General features: G+C 60.3%; 2 protein-coding genes across 3 annotated transcripts in view; both read right to left on the bottom strand.

Annotated features, from left to right (window-relative positions):
* SHC2 (SHC adaptor protein 2) overlaps window positions 1-12,760 on the bottom strand; it is a 73,881-nt gene extending 61,121 nt beyond the window's left edge. Inside the window, exon 1 of the mRNA XM_030936726.1 lies at window positions 12,234-12,760. Coding sequence (XP_030792586.1) covers window positions 12,234-12,713 — 480 coding nt within the window. The 5' untranslated portion in view covers window positions 12,714-12,760. The remainder of the gene's footprint in view (window positions 1-12,233) is intronic.
* Window positions 12,761-14,839: 2,079 nt separating this feature from the next.
* ODF3L2 (outer dense fiber of sperm tails 3 like 2) lies at window positions 14,840-23,058 on the bottom strand. 2 transcript variants are annotated; one of them, XM_010387764.2, is made up of 4 exons: window positions 22,799-23,054; window positions 21,124-21,231; window positions 17,315-17,428; window positions 14,840-15,798 (listed from the first exon to the last, which is right to left on the bottom strand). In XM_010387764.2, the coding sequence occupies exons 1-4, from the start codon at window positions 22,923-22,925 to the stop codon at window positions 15,278-15,280; spliced, it is 870 nt and encodes a 289-aa protein (XP_010386066.1). In that variant the 5' UTR covers window positions 22,926-23,054; the 3' UTR covers window positions 14,840-15,277. The 2 variants fall into 2 exon arrangements, with proteins under 2 accessions (XP_010386066.1, XP_010386067.1); XM_010387765.2 differs by lacking the exon at window positions 21,124-21,231 and having other exon boundaries at window positions 22,799-23,058.
* Window positions 23,059-23,249: the final 191 nt, after the last annotated feature.

Below are 23,249 nucleotides of genomic sequence, written 5' to 3' on the forward strand. Positions count from 1 at the left end.
CAGGAGAATCATTTGGACCTGGGAGGCGGAGGCTGCAGACAGCAGAGATCGCACCACCACACTCCAGCCCGGGTGACAGAGGGAGACACTGTCTCAAAAAAAAAAAAACAAAGACAAGCACTGAGGGAGATTTGAAAAGACAGAGACACAGAAAGGAGGGGCCGTGTGAAGACAGGACCCCAGCGCCGGCCTGCAGGCACCAGACACCGGAGGGCCTGGGACAGAGCCTCCCTCAGCGTCTCCTGCAGAAACCAGCCCTGCCCAATATTGGCTCGGACTGTGGGCCCAGAACTGTGATAGAACAAGTCTGTTTTTGTGTGTGTGCGTATTTTGTTTTTGATTTGGTTTTGGTTTTGTTTGTTTTTTGAGACGGAGTCTCGCTCTGTCACCCAGGCTGGAGTGCAGTGGTACGATCTCAGCTCACTGCAACCTCCACCTCCCGGGTTCACGCCATTCTCCTGCCTCAGCCTCCCGAGTAGCTGGGACTACAGGCGCCCGCCACCTCGCCCGGCTAGCTTTTGTATTTTTAGTAGAGACAGGGTTTCACCGTGTTAGCCAGGATGGTCTCAATCTCCTGACCTCGTGATCCACCTGCCTCGGCCTCCCAAAGTGCTGGGATTACAGGCGTGAGCCGCCGCGCCCGGCCTCTGTTTTTTTTTTTTTTTTTTTTTTTTTTTTTTTTTTTTTTGAGATGGAGTCTCGCTCTGTCGCCCAGGCTGGAGTGCAGTGGCCGGATCTCAGCTCACTGCAAGCTCCGCCTCCCGGGTTTACGCCATTCTCCTGCCTCAGCCTCCCGAGTAGCTGGGACTACAGGCGCCCGCCACCTCACCCTGCTAGTTTTTTGTATTTTTTAGTAGAGACGGGGTTTCACCATGTTAGCCAGGATGGTCTCGATCTCCTGACCTCGTGATCCGCCCGTCTCGGCCTCCCAAAGTGCTGGGATTACAGGCTTTAGCCACCGCGCCCGGGCCCGGCCTCTGTGTTTTAAGCCCCACAGTTTGTGGTGGTTTGTTGTGGTTTGTGGTGGTTTGTGGTGGCAGCCCTGGGACCCTCCCACAGAAGGCTGGAAGAGCCCTGGCGGCTTCACATCCAACCTTCCCCTTTGCAAATTCAGAAACTGAGGCCCAGAGAGAAAGCATGACCCAGAACCCACCCCAGGTAGTTAAAGGAAGGCGCCACTGTACAAGTCAGTAAACTGAGACCCGGAGAGGGGAAGGGACCTGGCCGGCCTCACGCACGCAGCAGGCCAGGGCAGATGCAAGCCAAGTTCCCTGTGTCTGCATTCCCAGCCTGGGAGACCGTCCGAGTCTCCACCACGACCCTCCACCACGGCCCACGTCACCGCCGGGACCCCCCACCGTGGCCCACGTCACCCTCCAGGACCCCCCACCACGGCCCATGTCACCGCTGGGACCCACCTCATAGGCTTTGCCATGGTCCGTATCGATGTCATTTACTTGATATTTTCCTTTTAAATAAACTCCACTTACAAACATAACCGCATTTACTTTTTAAGGGAAATTGCAGGAAACAAAACATGTATCAGCAGATGAAAGGATAAATCCCGTGGGGTCCATCCACACGCGGGAACGCGACCCAGACGTGAAAGGAGCGAGGCTCCGGTAGGGGCCACAGCACACACTGGGAGGATGCCACTCTCCGTGAGAGACGCCAGACGCGAAAGGCCACACAGCGTGTGATCCCATTTCTATGACATGTCCAGGACAGGCTGATCCACGGGGGCAGGGAGGGGACGCGTGGGCACCGGGGCTGGGCAGGGGGCGGAGGGGAGGGACGGCCGAGGGCGGGCAATAAGTTTCCATTTTGCGTGATGGGAGCGTCCTGGAACTAGACACTGGTGAAGGTTGTATAACCCTGTGGGCTGCACTCAATCCACTGAATTGCACAGTTTAAACAGGTAAGGATTAGGATATGTGAATTATATCTGCATTTTTTTTTTATTTTTTTGAGACGGAGTCTCGCTCTGTTGCCCAGGCTGGAGTGCAGTGTCCGGATCTCAGCTCACTGCAAGCTCCGCCTCCCAGGTTCACGCCATTCTCCTGCCTCAGCCTCCGGAGTAGCTGGGACTACAGGCGCCCGACACCTCGCCCGGCCAGTTTTTTGTATTTTTTAGTAGAGACAGGGTTTCACCGTGTTAGCCAGGATGGTCTCGATCTCCTGACCTCGTGATCCGCCCGTCTCGGCCTCCCAAAGTGCTGGGATTACAGGCTTGAGCCACCGCGCCCGGCCTATATCTGCATTTTTTAAAATTTGCATGAGAACCAGGCACGATAGCTCACATCTGTCATCCCAGCACTTTGGGAGGCCGAGGCAGGCAGATCACCTGAGGTCAGGAGTTCAAAACCAGACTGACCAACATGGTGAAATCCTGTCTCTACTAAAAATACAAAATTAGCTGGGCATGTTGGCTTATGCCTGTAATCGCAGCTACTCCGGAGGCTGAGGCAGGAGAATCACTTGAATCTGGGAGGCGGAAGTTGCAGTGGGCCAAGATCGCACCATTGCACTCCGGCCTGGGCAACGAGAACAAAACTCCATCTCAAAACAATTTAAAAAATCATATGAGGAAAAGAGGAAACCACACTGAAACCGTAACTCCCTGGTTTTCCATTAAAATAAAAGTACTAGGCCGGGCGCGGTGGCTCAAGCCTGTAATCCCAGCACTTTGGGAGGCCGAGACGGGCAGATCATGAGATCAGGAGATCGAGACCATCCTGGCTAACATGGTGAAACCCCGTCTCTACTAAAAATACAAAAAACTATCCGGGCGAGGTGGCGGGCGCCTGTAGTCCCAGCTACTCGGGAGGCTGAGGCAGGAGAATGGCGTGAACCCGGGAGGCGGAGCTTGCAGTGAGCTGAGATCCGGCCACTGCACTCCAGCCTGGGCGACAGAGCGAGACTCCGTCTCAAAATAAATAAATAAATAAATACATAAATAAATAAATAAATAAATAAATAAATAAATAAAAATAAAAAAAATAAACGTACTAATAAGATGAAAAGTCTCCATTCACACAAGAACCTTAAGGTTTTGCTAAAACAAGTACGTGAAGGTTTGCTGGGTGCTGGGAACCAGGATGTCCGCACGGTCTCCATGTCTGTCTCCCCAGATCACGTTCCAGGGCAGAAAGACCAGATGCCGGGATGAGGGCTGGGGAGGCCGCAGGCAGCCCTCGGCCGAAAACGTGCACGGCCTGGCCTGCGAGTGGCTCCCGGGGCGTGCGCTGCGGCGTCCCCATGCACCTGTCCCCCGACTCCACCGGTCCCCACAGATCTTCCTAATTATAAGGGAAACAAACAGCAGCTTCACCGGGGAGAAACGTCACCTTCACCAGGTACATTAATTTCCCGGGGCTGCCGTGAGCAAGGACCACACACAGGGGCCACAGGAGCTGATCCAGCCGGGAGTCTGAGGTCAAGGTGTGGGCAGGGCCTCACTCCCTCCGAAGCCCCGGGGGAGGGTCCTTCCTGCCTCTTTCAGCTTCTGGGGGCTCCCGGCGTCCTTGGCTTGTGGCCGTGTTACTCCAGTCTCTGCCTCCTTCTCCACACAGCTGTCTCCTTGTGTGTTTCTGTGCAAATTTCCCTCCTCTCAGAAGACACAAGCCATGGCATTTAGGCCCCACCCTACTCCAGTAACTCCAGTGTGCCCTCATCTTAACGTCTGCAAAGGCCCTTTTCCAAATCAGGTTCCATTCTGAGGTTGGAGGTGGACCCAGGACACCAGGTCGTCAAAGCCTCCAGCACCAGTATCAGGACAAACCAGCACCGGGCGTCCTCCTGACATCATGGGCTGGAAGACACAGCATCCCCTGTGCTTCCTGCCAAAAATAACCTCAACCGGATTGCAGGCAGACACCAGGCAGATACAAACAGGGACGGCCAGCGTGCACTCTTCAACACTCCCGGCTCCCCGGGACGGAACAACTGCGAGGCCAGAGGCGGTTAAAGAGACAGGACGGACGGGGCACGGTGGCTCACGCCTCTAATCCCAGAACTGTGGGAGGCCGAGGCGGACAGACAGCTTGAGCTCAGGAGTTCAAGAGCAGCCTGGGCAACATGGCGAAACTCCGTCTCCACAAAAAAAAATACAAAAATGAGCCGGGCGTGGTGGTGCACGCCTGTAATCCCGCCTACTCAGGAGGCTGAGGCAGGAGAATCGCTTGACCCCAGGAGGCGGAGGTTGCAGTGAGCCGAGGTGGAGCCATTGTCCTCCAGCCTGGGTGACAGAGCGAGACTCCATCTCTAAAAAGTAAATAAAAATAAATAAAAATTAGCCGGGCGTGGTGGCGCACCTGTAATCCCCGCAGCTTGGGAGGCTGAGGTGGGAGGATTGCTTGGACCCAGGAGGCGGAGGCTGCAGTGAGCTGAGATGGGACCAGTGCACTCCAGCCTGGGTGATCCTGAGTGAGGTCCTGTTGCAAAAACAGAAAAAAAAAAAAAAAAAGGCAGGATGGCTAACTGCCACGTGGGATGGGAAAATACAGGTCGCTCTGGCACTATTGGGAAAATCAGTCACATTGGAATCCACACTGAAAACGCGATCTCGGGATTGTAAGGGTACGTTTCCTGACTTTGTTAATCGTACCATAGCTACGTTAGAGAACATCCTTGTCCTTAGAGCATACACCCTAGCGTGTTTGATGGTAGAGGGGTATCACGGCTGCAAACTTTCTCAATTGTTCATCAGTAATGATGACAGTAATAATCATGGTTTATACAGCGGGAGGCTGAGGCAGGAGAATCGCCTGGACCCCGGAGGCGGAGGTTGCGATGAGCCGAGATCGCGCCGCTGCGCTCCAGCCTGGGCAACAAGAGTGAAACTGCGTCTCAGTAATGATAATAGTAATTTATACAGACAGAATGAATGAGGCAAGACGTTAATAATCGGCGGATCTAGGTGAATGACACACAGGGAGTCTGTAACTTTTCATCTCGCTAGAATTTCCAACTTACAAAACCTGTATGGATCCTACTGTTCTTATTTCTTTTATCTATGGTTGAAACCATTTAAAGGTAAATTTCTTTGATGCCCTGAACCACGCTGACCAGTGCCACCCTCCGGCCCGGCCACAGCCCACATCAGTGCCTCCGGCTGTGGCTTTCCACAGGGGTGAGGGGTGAGTGCTGCCCTGGGGGCGCCGCGGAAACCTGGGGCACTGTGGGCCGTCGTCGCCAGACGGGGCAGCCAGCGCTACAGGACGGGGGGGCCTCACAATGACACCAAACTGTCCCCAGTGCCTTGGAGCATCCTCCAGGCAGTGTGTGGGGAAAGCCTTCCATGACTGCCACGCCTCCAACCTAACTCCACGTGACCCGTAACGCCAGAGACTGGCGCGCTTCTGTGCGCTTGCTTTTTTTATGGTGGTAAAAAACACGTAATATACAATTTAGGGTTTTAACCGTCTTGGAGTGCAGGGTTCGGTGGCACTCAGCGCATTCCCGTAGCTGTGCAGCCACCACCGTCTCTCTAGAACGTCCATATCTTCCCAGACTCCAACTCCAACCCCGTCACTCACTCCCCGTCCCCTCCCCAGCCCCATCCTACTTTCTGTCTCTGTGAATCTGATGGTTCTGGGGACCTCCGATGGGTGGAATTGCACAGAGCTTGTCCTTCTGTGTCTGGAGTCTCACTGAGTGAGGCGTCCTCAGGGTCCGTCCGTGCCGTGGCCTGGGTCAGAGCCTCATTCCTTTTCTTGGCCGTGTCGTATTTCAGCGTGTGGATGGCCACGCCGCGGCCTGGTCGCATTTCAGCGTGTGGCTGCCCACGCCGCGGCCTGGTCGCATTTCAGCGTGTGGCTGCCCACGCCGCGGCCTGGTCGCATTTCAGCGTGTGGATGGCCACGCCGCGGCCTGGTCGCATTTCAGCGTGTGGATGGCCACGCCGCGGCCTGGTCGCATTTCAGCGTGTGGATGGCCACGCCGCGGCCTGGTCGCATTTCAGCGTGTGGATGGCCACGCCGCGGCCTGGTCGCATTTCAGCGTGTGGCTGCCCACGCCGCGGCCTGGTCGCATTTCAGCGCGTGGGTGGCCACGCCGCGGCCTGGTCGCATTTCAGCGTGTGGCTGCCCACGCCGCGGCCTGGTCGCATTTCAGCGTGTGGCTGCCCACGCCGTGTTGATCCACTCATCCATCAACAGACACCTGGGCTGTTTCCACCTTTGGGCTGTTGGGAGTTGTGCTGCTGTGGCCGTGAGTGTACAAAGATCCCTTCAAGTCCCCGCTCTCCATTTCTCGGGGGCGTATATCCAAAAAGTGAAATTGCTGCATCATATGGTAACTCTGTTTACCTTTTTGGCATTTTTTGTTTGTTTGTTTTGAGACACAGTCTCATTCGGTCACCCAGGCTGGAGTGCAGTGATGTGATCTCAGCTCACTGAAACCTCTGCCTCCTGGGTTCAAGCAATTCTCCTGCCTCAGCCTCCCGAGTAGCTGTGATGACAGTTGCCTGCCCATCACACCCGGCTGTTTGTATTTTCAGTAGAGACGGGGTTTCACCATGTTGGCCAGGCTGGTCTCAAGCTCCTGACCTCAGGTGATCCACCCACCTCGGCCTCCCAAAGTGCTGGGGTTACAGGCGTGAGCCTCCGTGCCCAGCAGCATCGTTTTAATACACGTTGGACGTAACGGACTTTCATACACGTGGGACTAAAACAGCCGTTGGCAACGTTAGAAGCCACATCGTCCGCCTGACTCTGGCCGTGGTGTCGGGGCTGCAGAATCACAGCATCTGCTCTGTCTGTGGCTGCTGCAGGGATGGCGGCCTTTGTGGAGGCCTCTGTGCTTCCCGGAGAGCGGACCCTACACATTTACAGGCTGAAGCATATTTCAAGTTACTGGGAACGGCCACCATTGTGTTTCTCCGTTTCGTTGCCGTTGACGCATCGTACTGACTTGGGGGGAATCCGTGTGCGGGTGATGGCAGTTGATCAGCAGGACGGCCACACGCAGCTTCAGCTGGTGGATCTCAGACCTGAGTGTGAGTCACCTGGAGGACTCGCAAAATGCAGATACCCGGGCCGCCCCCCAGAGTCTCTGACCCAGCAGATCTGGGGTGAGGCCCGAGAATCAGCATCTGCAACAGGTTCCCAGATGCCGCTGGTCTTTAAGCCAATTTGGTGGCCCCATTCCCCTCCATGAATGAAGGGTTTGCCATTTCCAGCCAATGGGGGGAGGGAGAACGGCCGGAGTCTCTCACAAAGAGCCCAGGAAGGGACGACCTCTGCTCCCAGGGGACGTGGCCGGGTCCCGGCGATGTCAGGAGCCGTGGCCACTATCTTCTGACCCTGAAGTTCGCCAAGCCAGCGTGCTGAGGACGGCAGCACAGAAAGCCTGGAGAGGCTGTGGTCGCACCACCCTGAAAACACCCAATGCTGTCAGGCCTTGGAAACTGAGCAGGGTCGGGCCTGGCTAGTACTTGGATGGGAGAAGGACAGAAAGAATCCAGATATGGGTTCTTTGTTCTCAGAAACAAAACCTGAGTTTTGTTTCTGAGGCAGGGTCTTGCTCTGTCACCCAGGCTGGAGGGCAGTGGCACGACCTTGGCTGACTGCAGCCTCGAATTCTCGGGCTCACGTGATCCCTTCGGTGCCCAGCGGCTCCAAGTCAGGTCTGTGGTGACGGCCCCGAAGGTATCACAAGTGCTGTGACCCAGGGGAGGCTCTCAGGCTCTCGGGCAGCTCTTCGACCTGCTGTGCCTTAGCCGCCTCAACTACAAAATGGTTGGACACTCCAGGGTTGTGGGGAGAATGGAACCGGGGCTCCACAGAACTCTGAGCACGCGCAGGACTCGGCGTGAGCCTCAGCGCCCGAGGTCCTGCATTTGCAACAATGCAGCCCACGGCACTCGGACACGGAGCCCACGCCGCTGCCGGTCCAGCGTCCAACTTCTCGCCCGCACACCGGGATCGCTGCAGGGTTCTGTGGGGGTTCTGTGATGCCCGGTGAGTGGCCCAGTCCATCCACTCCCTCTTGCTGCTGTCACCAATTACCACAAATTAAGTGGCTCAAAACAACACAAGCTAATTCGCTTAGGTTAGAGGTTAGAAGTCTAAAATCAAGGTGTGGGCGGAGTTGGTCCCTAATCTGCTCTGCCTTTCCCAGCAACCGAGGCACCCACATCCCTCCGCTGGGGGCTCCTTCCTCCCCGTCTGCAGCCACAGCACAGCCTCTTCCGGTCTCTCTCCGACTCTCATCCCCCGCTGCGAGGACACCGGGCCCCCATATCATCCCGTCTCAGGGTCCTTCACTCAATCCCACTGGCAGGTCCCCTATCGCTGTGTGAGGGGCACCTTTGCAGAATCCGAGGGCTGGATGAGGACACTGGGGGCTGTTGCTGTGCCTCACACAGGTGCATACATGATGTGTGCTCTCAGAATGTTCTGTCTGGCTCCCACAGGAGGACCCTCAGCCCCAGGTTCTGGTCCTACTTTTCACTGCAAAACCTCAGAGACAGCTCCGCCTCTCTGTGCCTCAGTTTCCTTCAGCGCACAGGGCCCCTCCAGCATGGAAGAGCCCTGAGGGCCTGAGCTACGGGCCGCAGCCCCTGGGTGATGGGGCTTGGCTGTCCTCAACTCAGGTTTCCTTGGGACCAGGAGGGACTGGCTGTCCCTGTGCCTGCCATGACGTAGGTGACGGGGGACAGGGCTCCCAGGGGACAGCACTGGGGGCTGAGGCCGGTCAAGCTCCCTAGGGTTGGGGCCCCTCGTCCATGAGCAACTCCTCTGGGTTCCAACACAGGTTCATTGTCCACTTCTCCCCTCGCCTAGGTCCCCTGACCTGGGCCACTGCCATCTGTCGCAGCCTCCTCCCAGGTCTCTGCTGCCCTTCCAGACCCTCCTCCCTCAGCGCCACTTCCACAAGGTCCCCCAGGGGCCTTCAAAACTGCACACTCTGCACTGCCCTCCTACTTAAAACCACCCCCACTCCTCACCACAGCCCACAGAGAGAGTCTTCCTCCCTCTCCAGCTCCAGCCTTGCAGCTCTCCTTGCAGTGACGTGCACGTGCCAGGTCTGCTCCTACTGTGCCTTTGCACCTGCTGTGCCCCACCTACAACTCTGTCTGCAATCCCCACAGCTTCAGGCCTTTGCACCTGCACCTGCTGTGCCCCACCTAGAACTCTGTCTGCAATCCCCATGGCTTTGGGCCTTTGCACCTGCTGTGTCCCACCCAGAACTCTGTCTGCAATCCCCACAGCTTCCGGCCTTTGCACCTGCTGTGTCCCGCCTAGAACTCTGTCTGCAATCCCCATGGCTTTGGGCCTTTGCACCTGCTGTGTCCCGCCCAGAACTCTGTCTGCAATCCCAACCGCCGCGGCTTCCATGGCTCAGGTCTCAGCTTCAACATCGCCTCCTGGGAGGGGCAGCCACCCAGCCTCCCGCTCCAACATCACACGACTTTTTATCTCTGCAGAGCTGCTACCAGAACCTATTCCCTCATCTGTTTGTCCTCTTCTGATTTACCGACCGTGTCTCCCACTGGAATCTAAGCTCCTTGAGAGCAGAACGAGGTCTCTCATTGTCGACTCCTGTGTGCCCGGCAGGGGCAGCAGATGCTACATATTTCCTGCATTGACGGGAAGCAGCACAATTACCACCCAACACCCCGAGCCCCAACAACCCCGGTGTCTGAATCCCGAGCATTCTAAATCCCACATCCACGGCCCATGGCCGGACGTGACTGGCCCGATGGGATGTGGCGTGAAGGCAGCGCCCGCGTCCTCCGTGGAACACACTCGCCGGCGGCGTTAAACCGCAGGACCAACTGCCGGGGGAGGGCGGGGCCGGCCAGATGCCACCGGGGAAAACAGACCCGTCTGGGCCTGGCATCTGCACGGACCCGGGGGAGGCGGAGTCGGACCCGGGGAGGCGGAGTCGGTCCCGGGGGAGGCGGAGTCGGTCCCGGGGAGGCGGAAGCAGGTCCGGGGAGGCGGAATCGGATCCCGGGGAGGAGGAAGCGGGTCCCGGGGAGGCGGAAACGGGTCCCGGGGAGGAGGAAGCAGGTTTGGGGAGGAGGAAGAGGGTTCCGGGGAGACGGAAGCGGGTCCCATGGAGGAGGAAGCAGGTCCCAGGGAGGCGGAAATGGGTCCCAGGGAGGAGGAAGCGGGTTCGGGGAGGAGGAAGCGGGTCCCATGGAAGAGGAAGTGGGTCCCAGGGAGGCGGAAGCGGGTCCCGGGGAAGAAGAAGCGGGTCCGGGAGAGGCGGAAGCGGGTCCTGGGGAGGAGGAAGCAGGTTCGGAGAGGAGGAAGCGGGTCCGGGGAGGCCGAAACGGGTCCCGGGGAGGAGAAGGCAGGTTCCGGGAGGAGGAAGCGGGTCCCAAGGAGGTGGAAGCGGGTCCCGGGGAGGCAGAAACGGGTCCTGGGGAGGAGGAAGCGGGTTCCAGGGAGACGGAAGCGGGTCCGGGGGGGCCGAAACGGGTCCCGGGGAGGAGAAGGCAGGTTCCGGGAGGAGGAAGCGGGTCCCAAGGAGGCGGAAGCGGGTCCCGGGGAGGCAGAAACGGGTCCTGGGGAGGAGGAAGCGGGTCCCGGGGAGGCAGAAGCGGGTTGTACGCCGCAGGCCGAGGGCTCCTGAGGCTGACAATCCCAGGCCCCCAGACCACATGTGGGGATGGAGGTTTCGCAGCCAGCTTCTGGGGACTCCCGCAGGTTTTGGTGGGCCCTGGCGTGAGACCCCGTGGCCCCCACCTCTGCCTCTGTCTCCTCACGGCCCGCTCCTCTGTACGTCTGAGTCTAAATTTCCTTCTCCTTACAAAGACCCACCCTGATCCAGCCAGGCCTCATCTTAACTGGATTACATCCGCAAGGACCCCATTTCCAAATAAGGTCAGACTCCTATGGTACATGAATCGTAGGAGAGACCCCACTGAACCCAGCGTAGGGAGAGGGACCCCACTGAACCCAGCGTAGGGGGAGGGACCCCACTGAACCCAGCGCAGGGGGAGGGACCCCACTGAACCCAGCGCAGGGGGAGGGACCCCACTGAACCCAGCGCAGGGGGAGGGACCCCACTGAACCCAGCGTAGGGGGAGGGACCCCACTAAACTCAGTGTAAGGGAAGGACCCCAATGAACCCAGCGCAGGAGGAGGGACCCCACTGAACCCAGCGTAGGGGGAGGGACCCCACTGAACCCAGCGCAGGGGGAGGGACCCCACTGAACCCAGCGTAGGGAGAGGGACCCCACTGAACCCAGCGTAGGGGGAGGGACCCCACTAAACTCAGTGTAAGGGAAGGACCCCAATGAACCCAGCGCAGGGGGAGGGACCCCACTGAACCCAGCGCAGGGGGAGGGACCCCACTGAACCCAGCGTAGGGAGAGGGACCCCACTGAACCCAGCGTAGGGGGAGGGACCCTACTGAACTCAGTGTCCAGAAAAGCAAAGACACAACCCAATGGGAACATAGGCTAATGTTTCTGGCTGCAGAGGCCAGCTGGGAGCGGGGAGCACTGCCCCACCAGCAGGGGCGTGCGGGAATGACCATTCATTTTCCCAGACACGTAATGACTGCAGCTGTAGGACAGCCGCTCTCTCAAAAGACGGGGGACTATGCAGGGCCCTGTCACCCCTGCAGGTGACTTCACACGGTTTATCAAAAACCACAGAGGGGGCAGACCCGTCAGCAGAGGTGAAGGTTACAGTCCTAGGTGGAGGCGCGCTGTGTCCACGCGACCGACTTCCCCGTGTATTTGAAAAGGTTCATTTATCATAAGATCCAGGATAAACAAAGGCCGCTTCTTTGGCCACCCTGGAAGTCCCTGCAGCCTCCCATCTGGAATCCTGGGGTCTGTCCCGGCGCCAGCCCCCTTCCAAACACCCCTTCCCCCACCCCCACTGCAGGCCAGGGTCTCGGGGCCCCGTCTGTCATCCGTGAACAGCTGTCCAGGGGGCTCCGGTGGCAGAGACACCCCAGCCGCTCGCCACTCTCGGCCTTGTCCGCCCAATCCGAGTGGGGGGCGGTGCACCCGCGCATGCGCGCCCCTCCCCCGCCGCCCTCTCCCCGCCCCTCCCCACGTGACGCCGTGGGAACCCGGACCCCAGCGCCTCCGGGTGGGGGCAGCCGCCGGGCGCCGGCTGGAGATGGGGGTCCGGGGTGGCGGGAGAGCAGGAAGGATGGGGAGGGGCACCTGGCTCGCAGGGTCCGGGGGGTCCCGGAGGAAAGGGTTGGGGAGGGGAGGCCGCCGCGAACGGGCTGCCGGCAAGGGGGTGGGGGGGACTCACCCGCACGACGTAGGAGACCCCAGGCCCCAGGACCCTGGCGTCGGGGTGTAGCCAGCCGTGCGCGGGCTTGTGGATGAAGCTGCCCTTCCGGATCCACTCGGCGGCGGCGGCGGCGGCGGCGGCGGCATCCCCGGACCCGGCCGCCCCCCGCGCGCCCCGCGGCCCCCGCGCCCCCGCGCCCCGACAGCGGCTGAGCGCGGGCAGGGGACAGGGCGCCGCGCAGCGGGGCTCGCAGGCGCCCAGGACAGCGGCCGCCAGCGCCGGGACGCCCCCCGGGCCCGCCGGCTCAGACTGGGGGTCCGCGCCCCCCGAGGCCCCAGCCGCCCGCGCCGCCGCCGGGCCGCGGCCCAGGAAGCCGCTCGGGGCCGCGAACTTCCACTGCGGCATTCGGGGCAGCAGCGCGCAGAAGGTGGTGGGCGCCTCGGGCTCGGGGGGTGCGGGGGGCGCCGGGGGCGCGCGCCCGCCCGGACCCTGCGTCATGGCCGCGGTCGCCCGACGGAGCCCGACCGGGCGCTGCGCCTGGCGCGGAGGAGGCCCTCCCGCTCCGCCCGCTCCCTCCCGCCCCCGGCCCGGTGATGTCATCCGCCCGGCCCAGCGCGCAGCCGCGGGGGGCTGCGCCCCTGGGACCCCGGCCCTCCTCGTCCCGGCGCCTGGCCGCGAGGCTGGGGAAACTGAGGCCCTCTGAGAACACTGGGCGCTGGCCTGGAACCCGCAGCCAAGGCGGGACGGGGCTTTGAACCCAGAACCCCGTCAGCGACCCTCCCCAGTGCGCCTCCCACCCCCGCCCGCCGCCCAAGTTCCCAGAAGGACCGAGCTGGAGAGGCTTAGAAATCACCTCCCTTCTTTCCCGTTGACTAAGGGGGAAACTGAGGCCCGGGGAGGCGTGGCCAGGGAAAAGAGAACCCCAGACCTAAAGGTCGGCCCCTCCCTCTCCGTTGTTCCAGCTAGAGGATACCTCAGGGTCACCCCTATTTCCTAGTGGGGAAACTGAGGTCCGGGGAGGGGAAGGGGCGCGGCCGAGGGCGCACAGCGGAGGCTCAGACCCAGGAGTGCCGGCTCTGGGAGGAGGTGCCAGGAGCGGAGCCGGGCCCCTGCTCTGCGGCCTGTCCCGGCCTCAGTTTCTCCGGCTGTAACCCAGGGGAGCGGGCTGGAGGGTCGCGGCCCTTCTTCTCTCACTTCTGGGGAGCCCAGTCCTGCACCAGCTCATCTGAGCTCTGGGCCCCAGCCTCCCAGGCCGGCCGCTCCGTCCCCAGCCTCAGCCTCTCCGAGACCGGCCGCACCTTCCCTCAAGGGTCGGTTCCTTCTGCACCAGAAAACGGGGTGTCACTGTCACCCCGGGACCCAGCCTCCTGGCCCGACTTGGCCGCAGCACCCTAGCCCCTGCCCCGCCCCAAGCAGGGCTGATTGCCGGGAACAAAGGGAGGGGCCGGGACGCGCCGGCAGGTGGGGAGGGGGGGCGAGGCCGCCCGGAGCCTGATCGATAAATCAGAGGATGAGATCACAGCCGGCGCCGCCCGCGGGGCCGGGGAGGTGGGGGAGGGGAGGGAGGCGCGCGCGGCCGCGATTGGCCGTGTCTGCCCGGGCGTGCGTCGGGCTCGGATCGCCCCTGCGCGTCCGCGGGAGGAGCGGATCGTGGGCGCGATTGGTCGGGGTCGAGCCGCGGCTGGACCTGCGCGCGGTGTGTGTGTGGCGTGCGGCGGGGGACGCTGTGTCTGGGTGCGTGTCCAGGCATGTGCAGGGGATCCAGGCTGCAGGGTCCTGGGGTGTGTTCACCTAGTGGGTGAAGGATGGGTCAGGTTTGGCGGCCCCAGGCGGAGGGCTGTAGGGTGAAGAGAGGGCGGCCCCACCACCCCTGCTCTGTGCCCCGCATGCCTCCCAGGCGGCATCCCTCAGAGAGGTCCCGGGGCAGCGTCCGACCCTCCCAAGCTCCGGGATTAGGGTCCTTTTGGACGGGAGGTTTGTATGGTGGTCCCGGTGCCATCCTTCCCTGGCACACAGAGGGCTCAGTCACAGGGCACCACCAGTGTGTTTCCTTCCTGTTCCTAGGAGACAGTGGCAGGAACTGAGTCCAACGTCCAGGGTTCAAATCCTGACATCAGACTGAGGTGGGGGCTCGCAGCATGCCCCAGGACAAATGTTCAGTCTCCCCAAAGCACCATTTCCTCTCAGTAAATGCCACCTGGTCCTGAGTTGCTATGAAGCATAGATGATCTTTATTAATATCCAAAACATAGCAAGCAGCTACTGAATACATCAAGCTCCCATACATCCTTCAAAACCCCGCTTCAATATTCCCTCTTCCAGGAAGCCTACCTGGCTCCCCGCTCAAAAGCTTGGCTCCACCTCCAGCCTCCCCTCGCCCTGGGTCTCTCTTTTGGTCTCTCAGACCCCCTGGGCACTGGAGGGCTATGGGTCTGGCTCTGTAGGGCAGCGTTGGTGTCTCCTTTCTGTGACATCAATAGACACATTAAATGAGCCAGCCAGTGTGACGCTGACAGCTTTCCTGCCCAGGAGAGGTTTATTGGCTAAGCAACTGCAGAAGGTGGAGTGGGAAATGCACAGGCCTCAGGGCTGCCTCCAGCCTGAGTTTGGGCTGGGACCGGGGCTGGTGGCCACATTTCCATGAGACAGGGAAGAGTCCGAATGTGGCAGAAACCCAAGCTGTGATGAGGACCCAGGCCCTAGTGGGGCTGGACACCGAGTTCTAGGACACAGGAAGCTCCGTCTCCAGCCAGTAACTGGGAAGGGCCGGAAGGTGTCCCTTTCCCTGCCTGGCCTGGCCTGGCCTGGTGTGACCTGGAAGAAACTGGAAGAAACTGGGGCACTGGAAGGAGACTCACCCTGCACCCTGCAGAGGGCCACGGGTCACAGCCCCCAGGGACTGGAAGGCTCAGGTGTCCTAGAAGGACCCAGACAGTTCAGGAAAGGGGAGGAAAGACTCCTTTCCCAGTCCTTCTCGGCTTCTCCTAGCCCCTCCAACAAAAGCCAGGCCCCAGGAGAGGCCCGCCCACGCCCCCGTTCACGGTGTGGGGAACAAGCCTGGCCTAGCAGCAGCGGCCAGGCAGCCTGTGCCCCGAAGGCCTGGAGGGCGTGGCGGCGGCCATGGTGCTGGCCCGTTTTGAGTGGCGGATGCCCATAGAGAACGCTGGAGCCCTGGCTTTGTTCACAGTGACCTGCTCTGGGCAGTGGGTGCCTGGGCCGGGGGTCTCCTCCAGGGGGCGCGGGGCCCGGGGCCGCCCCAGCATGGTGAAGGCGGGCAGGCGCTGGCGGTAGGTGTTGGCGTCCGGGCTGTCGTACTGGCCCGGGCCTGGTATCTCAGCAGGATCCTGCGGGGGGCGCACCGGGGGTGTGCGGCCCACCACTGTGTAGCTGGGGCTTCTGGGCTTGGTGAAGATCTGTGAGCCCCACAAAGGGGGCATGGTGTAGGCATTAGGGGCAGGGGCTGAGGTGTCCAGGGGCTTAGGAGGGAGGCGGCAGCCCAGGGTGAAAGCTGGCGGTGTCCGATGGCGCACAGGGGGCACCTTCTCTGGGCTGTAGGCCCCAGGGCCTGGTGTCACCTCCAGACCTGAGAGAGTGGGGAAGGAAGGGTGGCACTGATGTCCTCACCTGCTCAGAGACCCGGCATGGCTCCCCATTGCCCGCATGCACCCTGGAGCTCACAATACTTCTCAAGTAACCCAGGTGCATTTCTCTCCCTTCCCCACCCTCCATCACACAGTCTGTTTTCCAAGCCTCTAGGACTTTGCCCAAGCTGGACCCAAGGCCAGGCATGCCTTCATTTTCCACCCCTCTTCCCTGCTGCCTTCCCCATACCATCCAGGATAAAGCCCTCACAGCTTTTCTCGAGCCCCTCAGCCTGGGTTTTCCCATCTCTCCAGACATGAGCACACTGGGGTGGGATGGTCTGCACCTGCATCTAACCGCCCCACCATACTGAGATCTCATAGAGAGGAAGGAACCAGACTGAGATCTCATAGAAGGAAGGAATGTCAAATCTACTCCAACTCTCCAGCAGTTGACTGTTTGAGTTAATGGGTGAACAGGATAGGTAGGAGGTGAGTGGTTGAGTGAGGAGTGAATGGTTCATGAAGGGATTTGTAAATGGATGGATGGATGGATGGATGGATGGATGGATGGATGGATGGATGGAATGGTTGATGGGTAGAAGGAAAAAAGTAAGGATTCATAGATGAGTGGGTAGGTAGGTGGCCGAATGAGTGGGTGGATGGATGGGTGAGTGGATGAGTGGATGGATGGATGGATGGATGGATGGATGGATGGATGGATGGATGGATGAGTGAGTAGATGGGTGGATAGATGATGGATGGATGGACGAATAGGTGGAAGGAAGGATGGACAGATAAGTGGATGGGTGGGTGGGTGGATAGATGGGTGGGTGGGTGGATGGGTGGGTGGATAGATGGATGGGTGGGTGGGTGGATGGATAGATGGATGGGTGTGTGGGTGGGTGGGTGGGTGGATGGATAGATGGATGGGTGGGTGGGTGGATGGATGGGTGGGTGGATAGATGGGTGGGTGGGTGGATAGATGGGTGGGTGGGTGGGTGGATGGATAGATGGATGGGTGGGTGGGTGTGTGGGTGGGTGGATAGATGGATGGGTGGGTGGGTGGGTGGATAGATGGATGGGTGGGTGGGTGGGTGGGTGGATAGATGGGTGGGTGGGTGGGTGGATAGGTGGGTGGGTGGGAAGGTGGATGGGAGAATGGAGTCAGGCAGGTGCCTCAGGTGTGCAGGCAAGCTGTTGGGTGCCTGTGAAGGACATTGCCGATTTGCCACAATCCCCATTCACCTCTCACCTTCTGACACCAAGGCCAGCTGCCCCTGTGGTCATGTGTGCCCAGGGCCTCCGTGACCCTGACCCACTTCACTCATTCAGTTCCCCCAGCCCCTGTGGGCACTGGAATGGCAGCCCCTCCTCCGTGTCCCTGGGATGTGATCACTCCAAAGACACTGGCATTCGAAGAACTCCAAGGATAAGAGGGAGAGGGAGGACAGGGCAGGAGAGTTGCTGAGACCCGGAAAGCAGGTCCTTCTGCGGCTGCATGGGTCCAGTACTCACCCCGAGACTTGGCCCGGCCCTGCATGGAGTAGGCAGGGGTGCAGCTGCGGCCAAAGCGTGTGACTTTGGGGTCCAAGAAGTAGATGGGGCCTGGGCTGGTGTCCTGACGTGGTGCTGGGGAGAGGAACCCAGAGTGCTGGGAGTGACTCCGAAGACAGTGCCTGCCCCACCTCCCGGCATCAGTGCCCTTGTTGGCCCCGAGACACTCCCACCAGGTCAGAGGCCACCTCAGCCCCATCTCGGAGTGGTCATCCCGGGGGCCCTGAGTTGTGGCTGCCTGAACTGAGTGGCCTCAGGTCTCTGCTGACTGTCTCATCCAGCTCTTCTGTCTCCTCACAATCAAAGCGCTTCCTGCGTGCTCTGCTCTGCTGCTGTTTGCAGTCCCCTCTGCCCCTCTAACCTCTGCGCAGGTGTGGGCTGGAGAACCAGCTCATGGGTTTGCTGGAACTGAACATAATTAGGCTGAGTGTGGTGGGACACAACCGTGATCCCAGCGTTTTCGGAGGCCGAGGCAGGAGGGCCACTTGAGCTCAGGACTTTGAGACCAGCATGGACAACACAGTGAGATCTCATCTCTACTAAAAATTTAAAACTTAGCCAGGCATGTTGGCATGCACCTGGGGTCCCAGCTCCTCGGCAGGCTGAAGGGGAGGATCACTTGAGCCTGGGAGGCTGAGGCTGCAGTGAGCTGTGATCGTGCCACTGCACTCCAGCCTGGGCAATGGAGCAAGACGGAGTCTCAAAAAAAAATGTACATAAAGTAAGAGTAACAAGAGCAACTAGGCCCTGAACCAGCGCTTGGGCTTGTTGGCAAGTCCCATGCTTAAGAGAGGCGCTTGGCATTGGACCACGTTAAAATCCAGCAGGGCCTCTTGTGAGCCGGTGACCTTGGCCAAGTCATTTATCCTAAGCCTTATTTTCCTCATCAGTATGTTGCAAAAATCAAAACGTGAGAGGATCTACAGAAGGGAGCAATCCTGGGGCCTTGCAGTTCATGATGGGGACCGGTTGCCGCGATCGCCATTATTGCCACACCAAAGCACATCCAGTGACGGACGCCAGGCACCTGTGTGTAGCAGCCTGACCAGCGTTCACGGCCCCACAGACCGCCTGTGCACACACTCAGTGCACGTGGCAGCGAGCCACGGGTGAGGGAAGAAACGTCATCCAAACCTTCGTCCTCCCCTGAGGAGTCCGTGGCAGGCAGTGTGGCCCAGACACGCCTCCAGACCTCCCTGCCACAGGCACGAGTACTTGCACACATGCTGTGGTCCCCAATGCAGGCTCACTGGCCACACTCCAAGGGTGGTCACTGACCCTTAGCCACAGCCTCATCCTTTCTTAGACTGGCAGGAGGGAGGGGGTCTATTTTTAGCCCCTTCCCTAGGCCCAGGGCAAATACAGTCCCCCAGGACTGCAAGAGGCTGGGGAGATAGAGCGTCTCCCTCCATCGCCCAGGCTGTAGAGTGCAGTGGCTCGTGGCTCACTGCAGCCTCCACCTCCTGGGCTCAAGCAATCCTCCCACCTCAGCCTCCTGAACAGTTGGGACCACAGGCGCCACCACCACGCCCTGCTAATTTTATATTAGAAACCCTTGATCATGGCCAGGCGCAGTGGCTCCCGCCTATAATCCCAGCGCTTTGGGAGGCTGAGGCCGTGGATCACAAGGTCAGGAGATCGAGACCATCCTGGATAACATGGTAAAACCCAGTCTCTACTAAATGTACAAAAAATTAACAGAGTGTGGTGGTGGGCGCCAGTGAGCCCAGATCGCACCAGTGCACTCCAGCCTGGGTGACAGAGCGAGACTCCGTCTCAAAAAAAAAAAAAAAAGAAAAGAAAAGAAAAGAAAAGAAAAATCGCTGATTATAATCCCATCGCCCCTCTGCAGATGCCTGGGCCTCGCTCACGTGACCATAGACTCACCTCAAAGTGCTCACTGTGCAGGGCTTGGCCATCAGGACTCCCCATGCTGAAGCACTGATCTTAGCCTCTGCCCTGCATCTGGAACCTTCCAGCCTTTTCTTCTGCCCTCCCCAACCCCAGGCTCAGTGCCCCATGAGAAATGAACACACCCCGGATCATCATGACACTGCTCATCTCTAGACCTCGGCCTACAAAGCACACTCTGCCTGGAGTTCAGTTCTTCTGGGGGCTCCACCGAACTCCTACTCGTCCTACAAAACCCAGATCCCATGCTCCACTTCCAGGAAGCCTATCCTGGGCCTTTAGCAAAGTGTGCACGATTCCCACCAGGCACCCCACGCTGTCTCTGTCCCAGGAAGTGTCCTGAGACTGGGATTTGAACCTGGGAACTCAGATCTGTCTGGGTCACAGGCTAAGTTCTTAACCCGGTCCTGGGGACAGGGGATGCTGACGCCTTCACTGGCCTTCTGGGACCCCTTGCAGCTTCCTGAGTCCCAATGTGGTCTGGGATTTTTGGTCATTCAGAAGGCTGAGAACAGGCTGTTGTCCTGCCCCTCCTCCAGCCAACCCTCCCAGCAGGCCTCTGTCCATATGAACCAAACGCCCCACACGAGACCCTTCTGACCACGCTCCCAGCCCAGCTGGGACCTTGGAGCAGTGGTAGAAAAGGGAGGGATGGAATTTGGGAGCATTGATGGAGGGATGGAATATGGGAGCACTGAGATCCGCTGGCCCGTGGTAGCAGCACCACTAATGCACACCAGCAGCTCCCTGTGCACCAGGCGCGGTCCACGCCTGAGCTGCGTCACTCCGTCAGAGCCCGTCGCAGCCACTGCGCCCATTCTAGACAGGAGCAAGCACCACAGGGCAAGGCCACCAGCCCGTGGCACAGCGAGCCAGTGTGCTCCTTGCCTGCCCTCCCGCCGTGCTGCCCTCCCGCCGTGCTGCCCTCCCGCCGTGCTGCCTGCACAAGCAGCCAGGAATGTCCACAGAGATACATGACAGCCCTGTGAGATGGGCCAGGCTTGGGGAGCCCCCACCTTCATAATGGAAAAACGGGCTTAGCCTCACACCCGACAGCCCGCGTTTACTGAGCCCTTACTGATCGCTATGCAACACTGTGGCTACTATTTTTTCTTTGTTTTTTTATTTGTTTTAAGACGAGGTCTCACTCTGTCACCCAGGCTGGACGTGGTGTGATCATAGCTCACGGCAGCCTCGACCTCCTGGGTTTTTTTGGTTTTGTTTTGTTTTTGAGACGGAGTCTCGCTCTGTCGCCCAGGCTGGAGTGCAGTGGCCGGATCTCAGCTCACTGCAAGCTCCGCCTCCTGGGTTCACGCCATTCTCCTGCCTCAGCCTCCCGAGTAGCTGGGACTACAGGCGCCCGCCACCTCGCCCGGCTAGTTTTTTGTATTTTTTAGCAGAGACGGGGTTTCACCGTGTTAGCCAGGATGGTCTCGATCTCCTGACCTTGTGATCCGCCCACTTCGGCCTCCCAAAGTGCTGGGATTACAGGCTTGAGCCACCGCGCCCAGCCTAGTATTGTTAACTTTTAACAGAAACTGAGTTGCAGAGCACTTAAGCAACTTGCCTAAGACCAAGCAGCAAGGAATTGCAAACGCGGGAAGGCAGGTACAGGTCTTCACCTCCCTACAACACTCTTTCTCCTTCCATTCTCTTTATCAATGAAAAAACAGAGGGACAGCAGCTTGCCTGAGGTGTCACAGCGAGTAGGAGGTGGAGCAAGTCGTAGAGCCCAGCCCTGCCTGCTTCCTGCCGCGCTAACTGGGGGCCTGGATCTAAGGGTAAGGAGACCCATCGGTGCCCCTGGGGGGACATTAGAGGATCAGGGAAGCCCCCAGCCGTCCTCCCGCCCGCCTTACCCTCACTGGGCCTCCGGACGAGTGAGTAGGCGGGACTGGCCACCCTGGTGCAGTCGTGGTTGATGAAGCCCACGGTGGACGGCAGGACGTACAAGCCTGGCCCTGAGCCTGCAGCCCAAAGCCCTCAGGTCACCACCTGGGCCCAGATTCCCCAAGGAAGGAGCCCTGGACCCAGCTCCTGAGCCTTAGCCTGGGTTCCCCTCTCCCTCCATGGTGAAGATTGAGGGTCCCGGGGACCAAGAGGCTGCTGCCCCTCTGGAGACAAAATATGATGCCTGCATTGTGAGTCAGACATGAATCACAGAGGGAAGGGCTGGGGAGGGAAAGGCAGGGGAGGGAAAGGCTGGGGAGGGAAGGGCTGGGGAGGGAAAGGCTGGGGAGGGAAGGGCAGGGGAGGGAAAGGCAGGGGAGGGAAAGGCTGGGGAGGGAAGGGCAGGGGAGGGAAAGGCTGGGGAGGGAAAGGCTGGGGAGGGAAAGGCTGGGGAGGGAAAGGCTGGGGAGGGAAGGGCAGGGGAGGGAAGGGCTGGGGAGGGAAGGGCTGGGGAGGGAAGGGCAGGGGAGGGAAGGGCTGGGGAGGGAAGGGCTGGGGAGGGAAAGTCAGGGGAGGGAAGGGCAGGGGAGGGAAGGGCTGGGGAGGGAAGGGCAGGGGAGGGAAGGGCTGGGGAGGGAAAGGCAGGGGAGGGAAAGGCTGGGGAGGGAAGGGCAGGGGAGGGAAGGGCTGGGGAGGGAAGGGCTGGGGAGGGAAGGGCTGGGGAGGGAAGGGCTGGGGAGGGAAAGTCAGGGGAGGGAAGGGCAGGGGAGGGAAGGGCTGGGGAGGGAAGGGCAGGGGAGGGAAGGGCAGGGGAGGGAAGGGCTGGGGAGGGAAAGGCAGGGGAGGGAAGGGCAGGGGAGGGAAGGGCAGGGGAGGGAAGGGCCTGGGAACAGCAGGGCCCCTCACCCTGGGGCACAGATGGGGAGACTGTGGCCTGAGCCTCCCAGAGATACATCGTCACAAATGGGGAAACTAAGGCCCAGGCACAGAGATACACAGAGGTGGGGAAACTGAGGCCAACCAGAGCTACACAGTCACAGATGGGGAAACTGAGGCCTGAGCCTCCTAGAGCTACACGGTCACAGACACCACGTGTTGTGGCTTCTGCAGAATCTCATTGCCACAGGGGTCAGGAGAGACCACAGAACCAGCCCGAGGACCTAGCTCGGGGCTTGACTCCAGCTGCTTGTTGTGCTGAGGAAACTGCGGCCCTGCCCTGCCCGGGCCCTCACCGAGGCCAGCAGCTGACGTGGTTCCCAGCAGAGCAGCCTCCGCACACGCGCCCCTTGCCCTGCCCCGCGTTGTCTACGGCACCTGTCCCCGAGGGCCACGCTGGAAACATTCCCTCCTCCTCGCATCTCCCGCATGATCGCTGTGGCCTTGCCCCCTGCTGTACCCACAGCCCCTGGAAAGGGCCCGGCCGGCAAAACACTCAGCTTCCGTTGGACAGAAACATACTCAGGGCCCATGGCAAGCCCGTGTCCACACCCATCCTACCGGAAGGAAAACTGAGGTTTGGGGAAAGGCAAGGACTTGCCTGAAACTCCTGCCTCCTGCTAGGCTCCCAGAACATTCCAGAAGCCCCAGAAGTGGGGGGAGTGGAGCAGGAAAGGGTCCCACCTGTTCCCTGTGGCTGGCACGCACCGTTCTCCAGGGTGGCGGTCCCACAGGACTTCCTCAGGCCGGTCTCTGGAATCTGGCCCTCCATCACACGCCGGCCAAGGCGGGCTGTGGCCAACCGTGGGGCGGGGTCGCAGCTGAGGGTCCCCATGGGGGGCAGGCAATGGCCCCGGCAGCACCCACGGGGCCTGGTACTACCTCCTGAACCTCAGCAGCTCTGGCGGCCACAGGCCCAGGCACCGTCCCCACCTTCACGGCCTCACCACACCCTCCCACGACCACAGCTGCACAGACAGCCCCTTGTCCCACAGCAGGGAGTCGTGGGGCCCTGGCCTGAGGCAGGCTGGTCGGCCGGACACTGGCCTGGAAGTGGGGCCGGGATCGAGTGTCGGCCAGGCGGCTGGACGGTCCAGGAAAGAGTCCGGTGTCAGCAGAGTGTGCCTCCCGGGAGCCGGCAGAGCTGGGCAGCTGGGGC

This window comes from Rhinopithecus roxellana, chromosome 8 (genome assembly GCF_007565055.1).
Source record: "Rhinopithecus roxellana isolate Shanxi Qingling chromosome 8, ASM756505v1, whole genome shotgun sequence".
Classification (NCBI taxonomy): Eukaryota; Metazoa; Chordata; class Mammalia; order Primates; family Cercopithecidae; genus Rhinopithecus; species Rhinopithecus roxellana.

What these genes read in the sequence shown, in the direction of transcription:
- ODF3L2 (XM_010387764.2), bottom strand. Translation starts at nt 22,925, where the DNA reads ATGGGGACCCTCAGCTGCGACCCCGCCCCACGGTTGGCCACAGCCCGC. An exon ending in GACCGCCACCCTGGAGAACG is followed by an intron (nt 21,232 to 22,798) that starts GTGCGTGCCAGC and finishes TTTGGGCTGCAG; the next exon opens with GCTCAGGGCCAGGCTTGTAC. An exon ending in GGGCCGGGCCAAGTCTCGGG is followed by an intron (nt 15,799 to 17,314) that starts GTGAGTACTGGA and finishes CCACTCTCTCAG; the next exon opens with GTCTGGAGGTGACACCAGGC.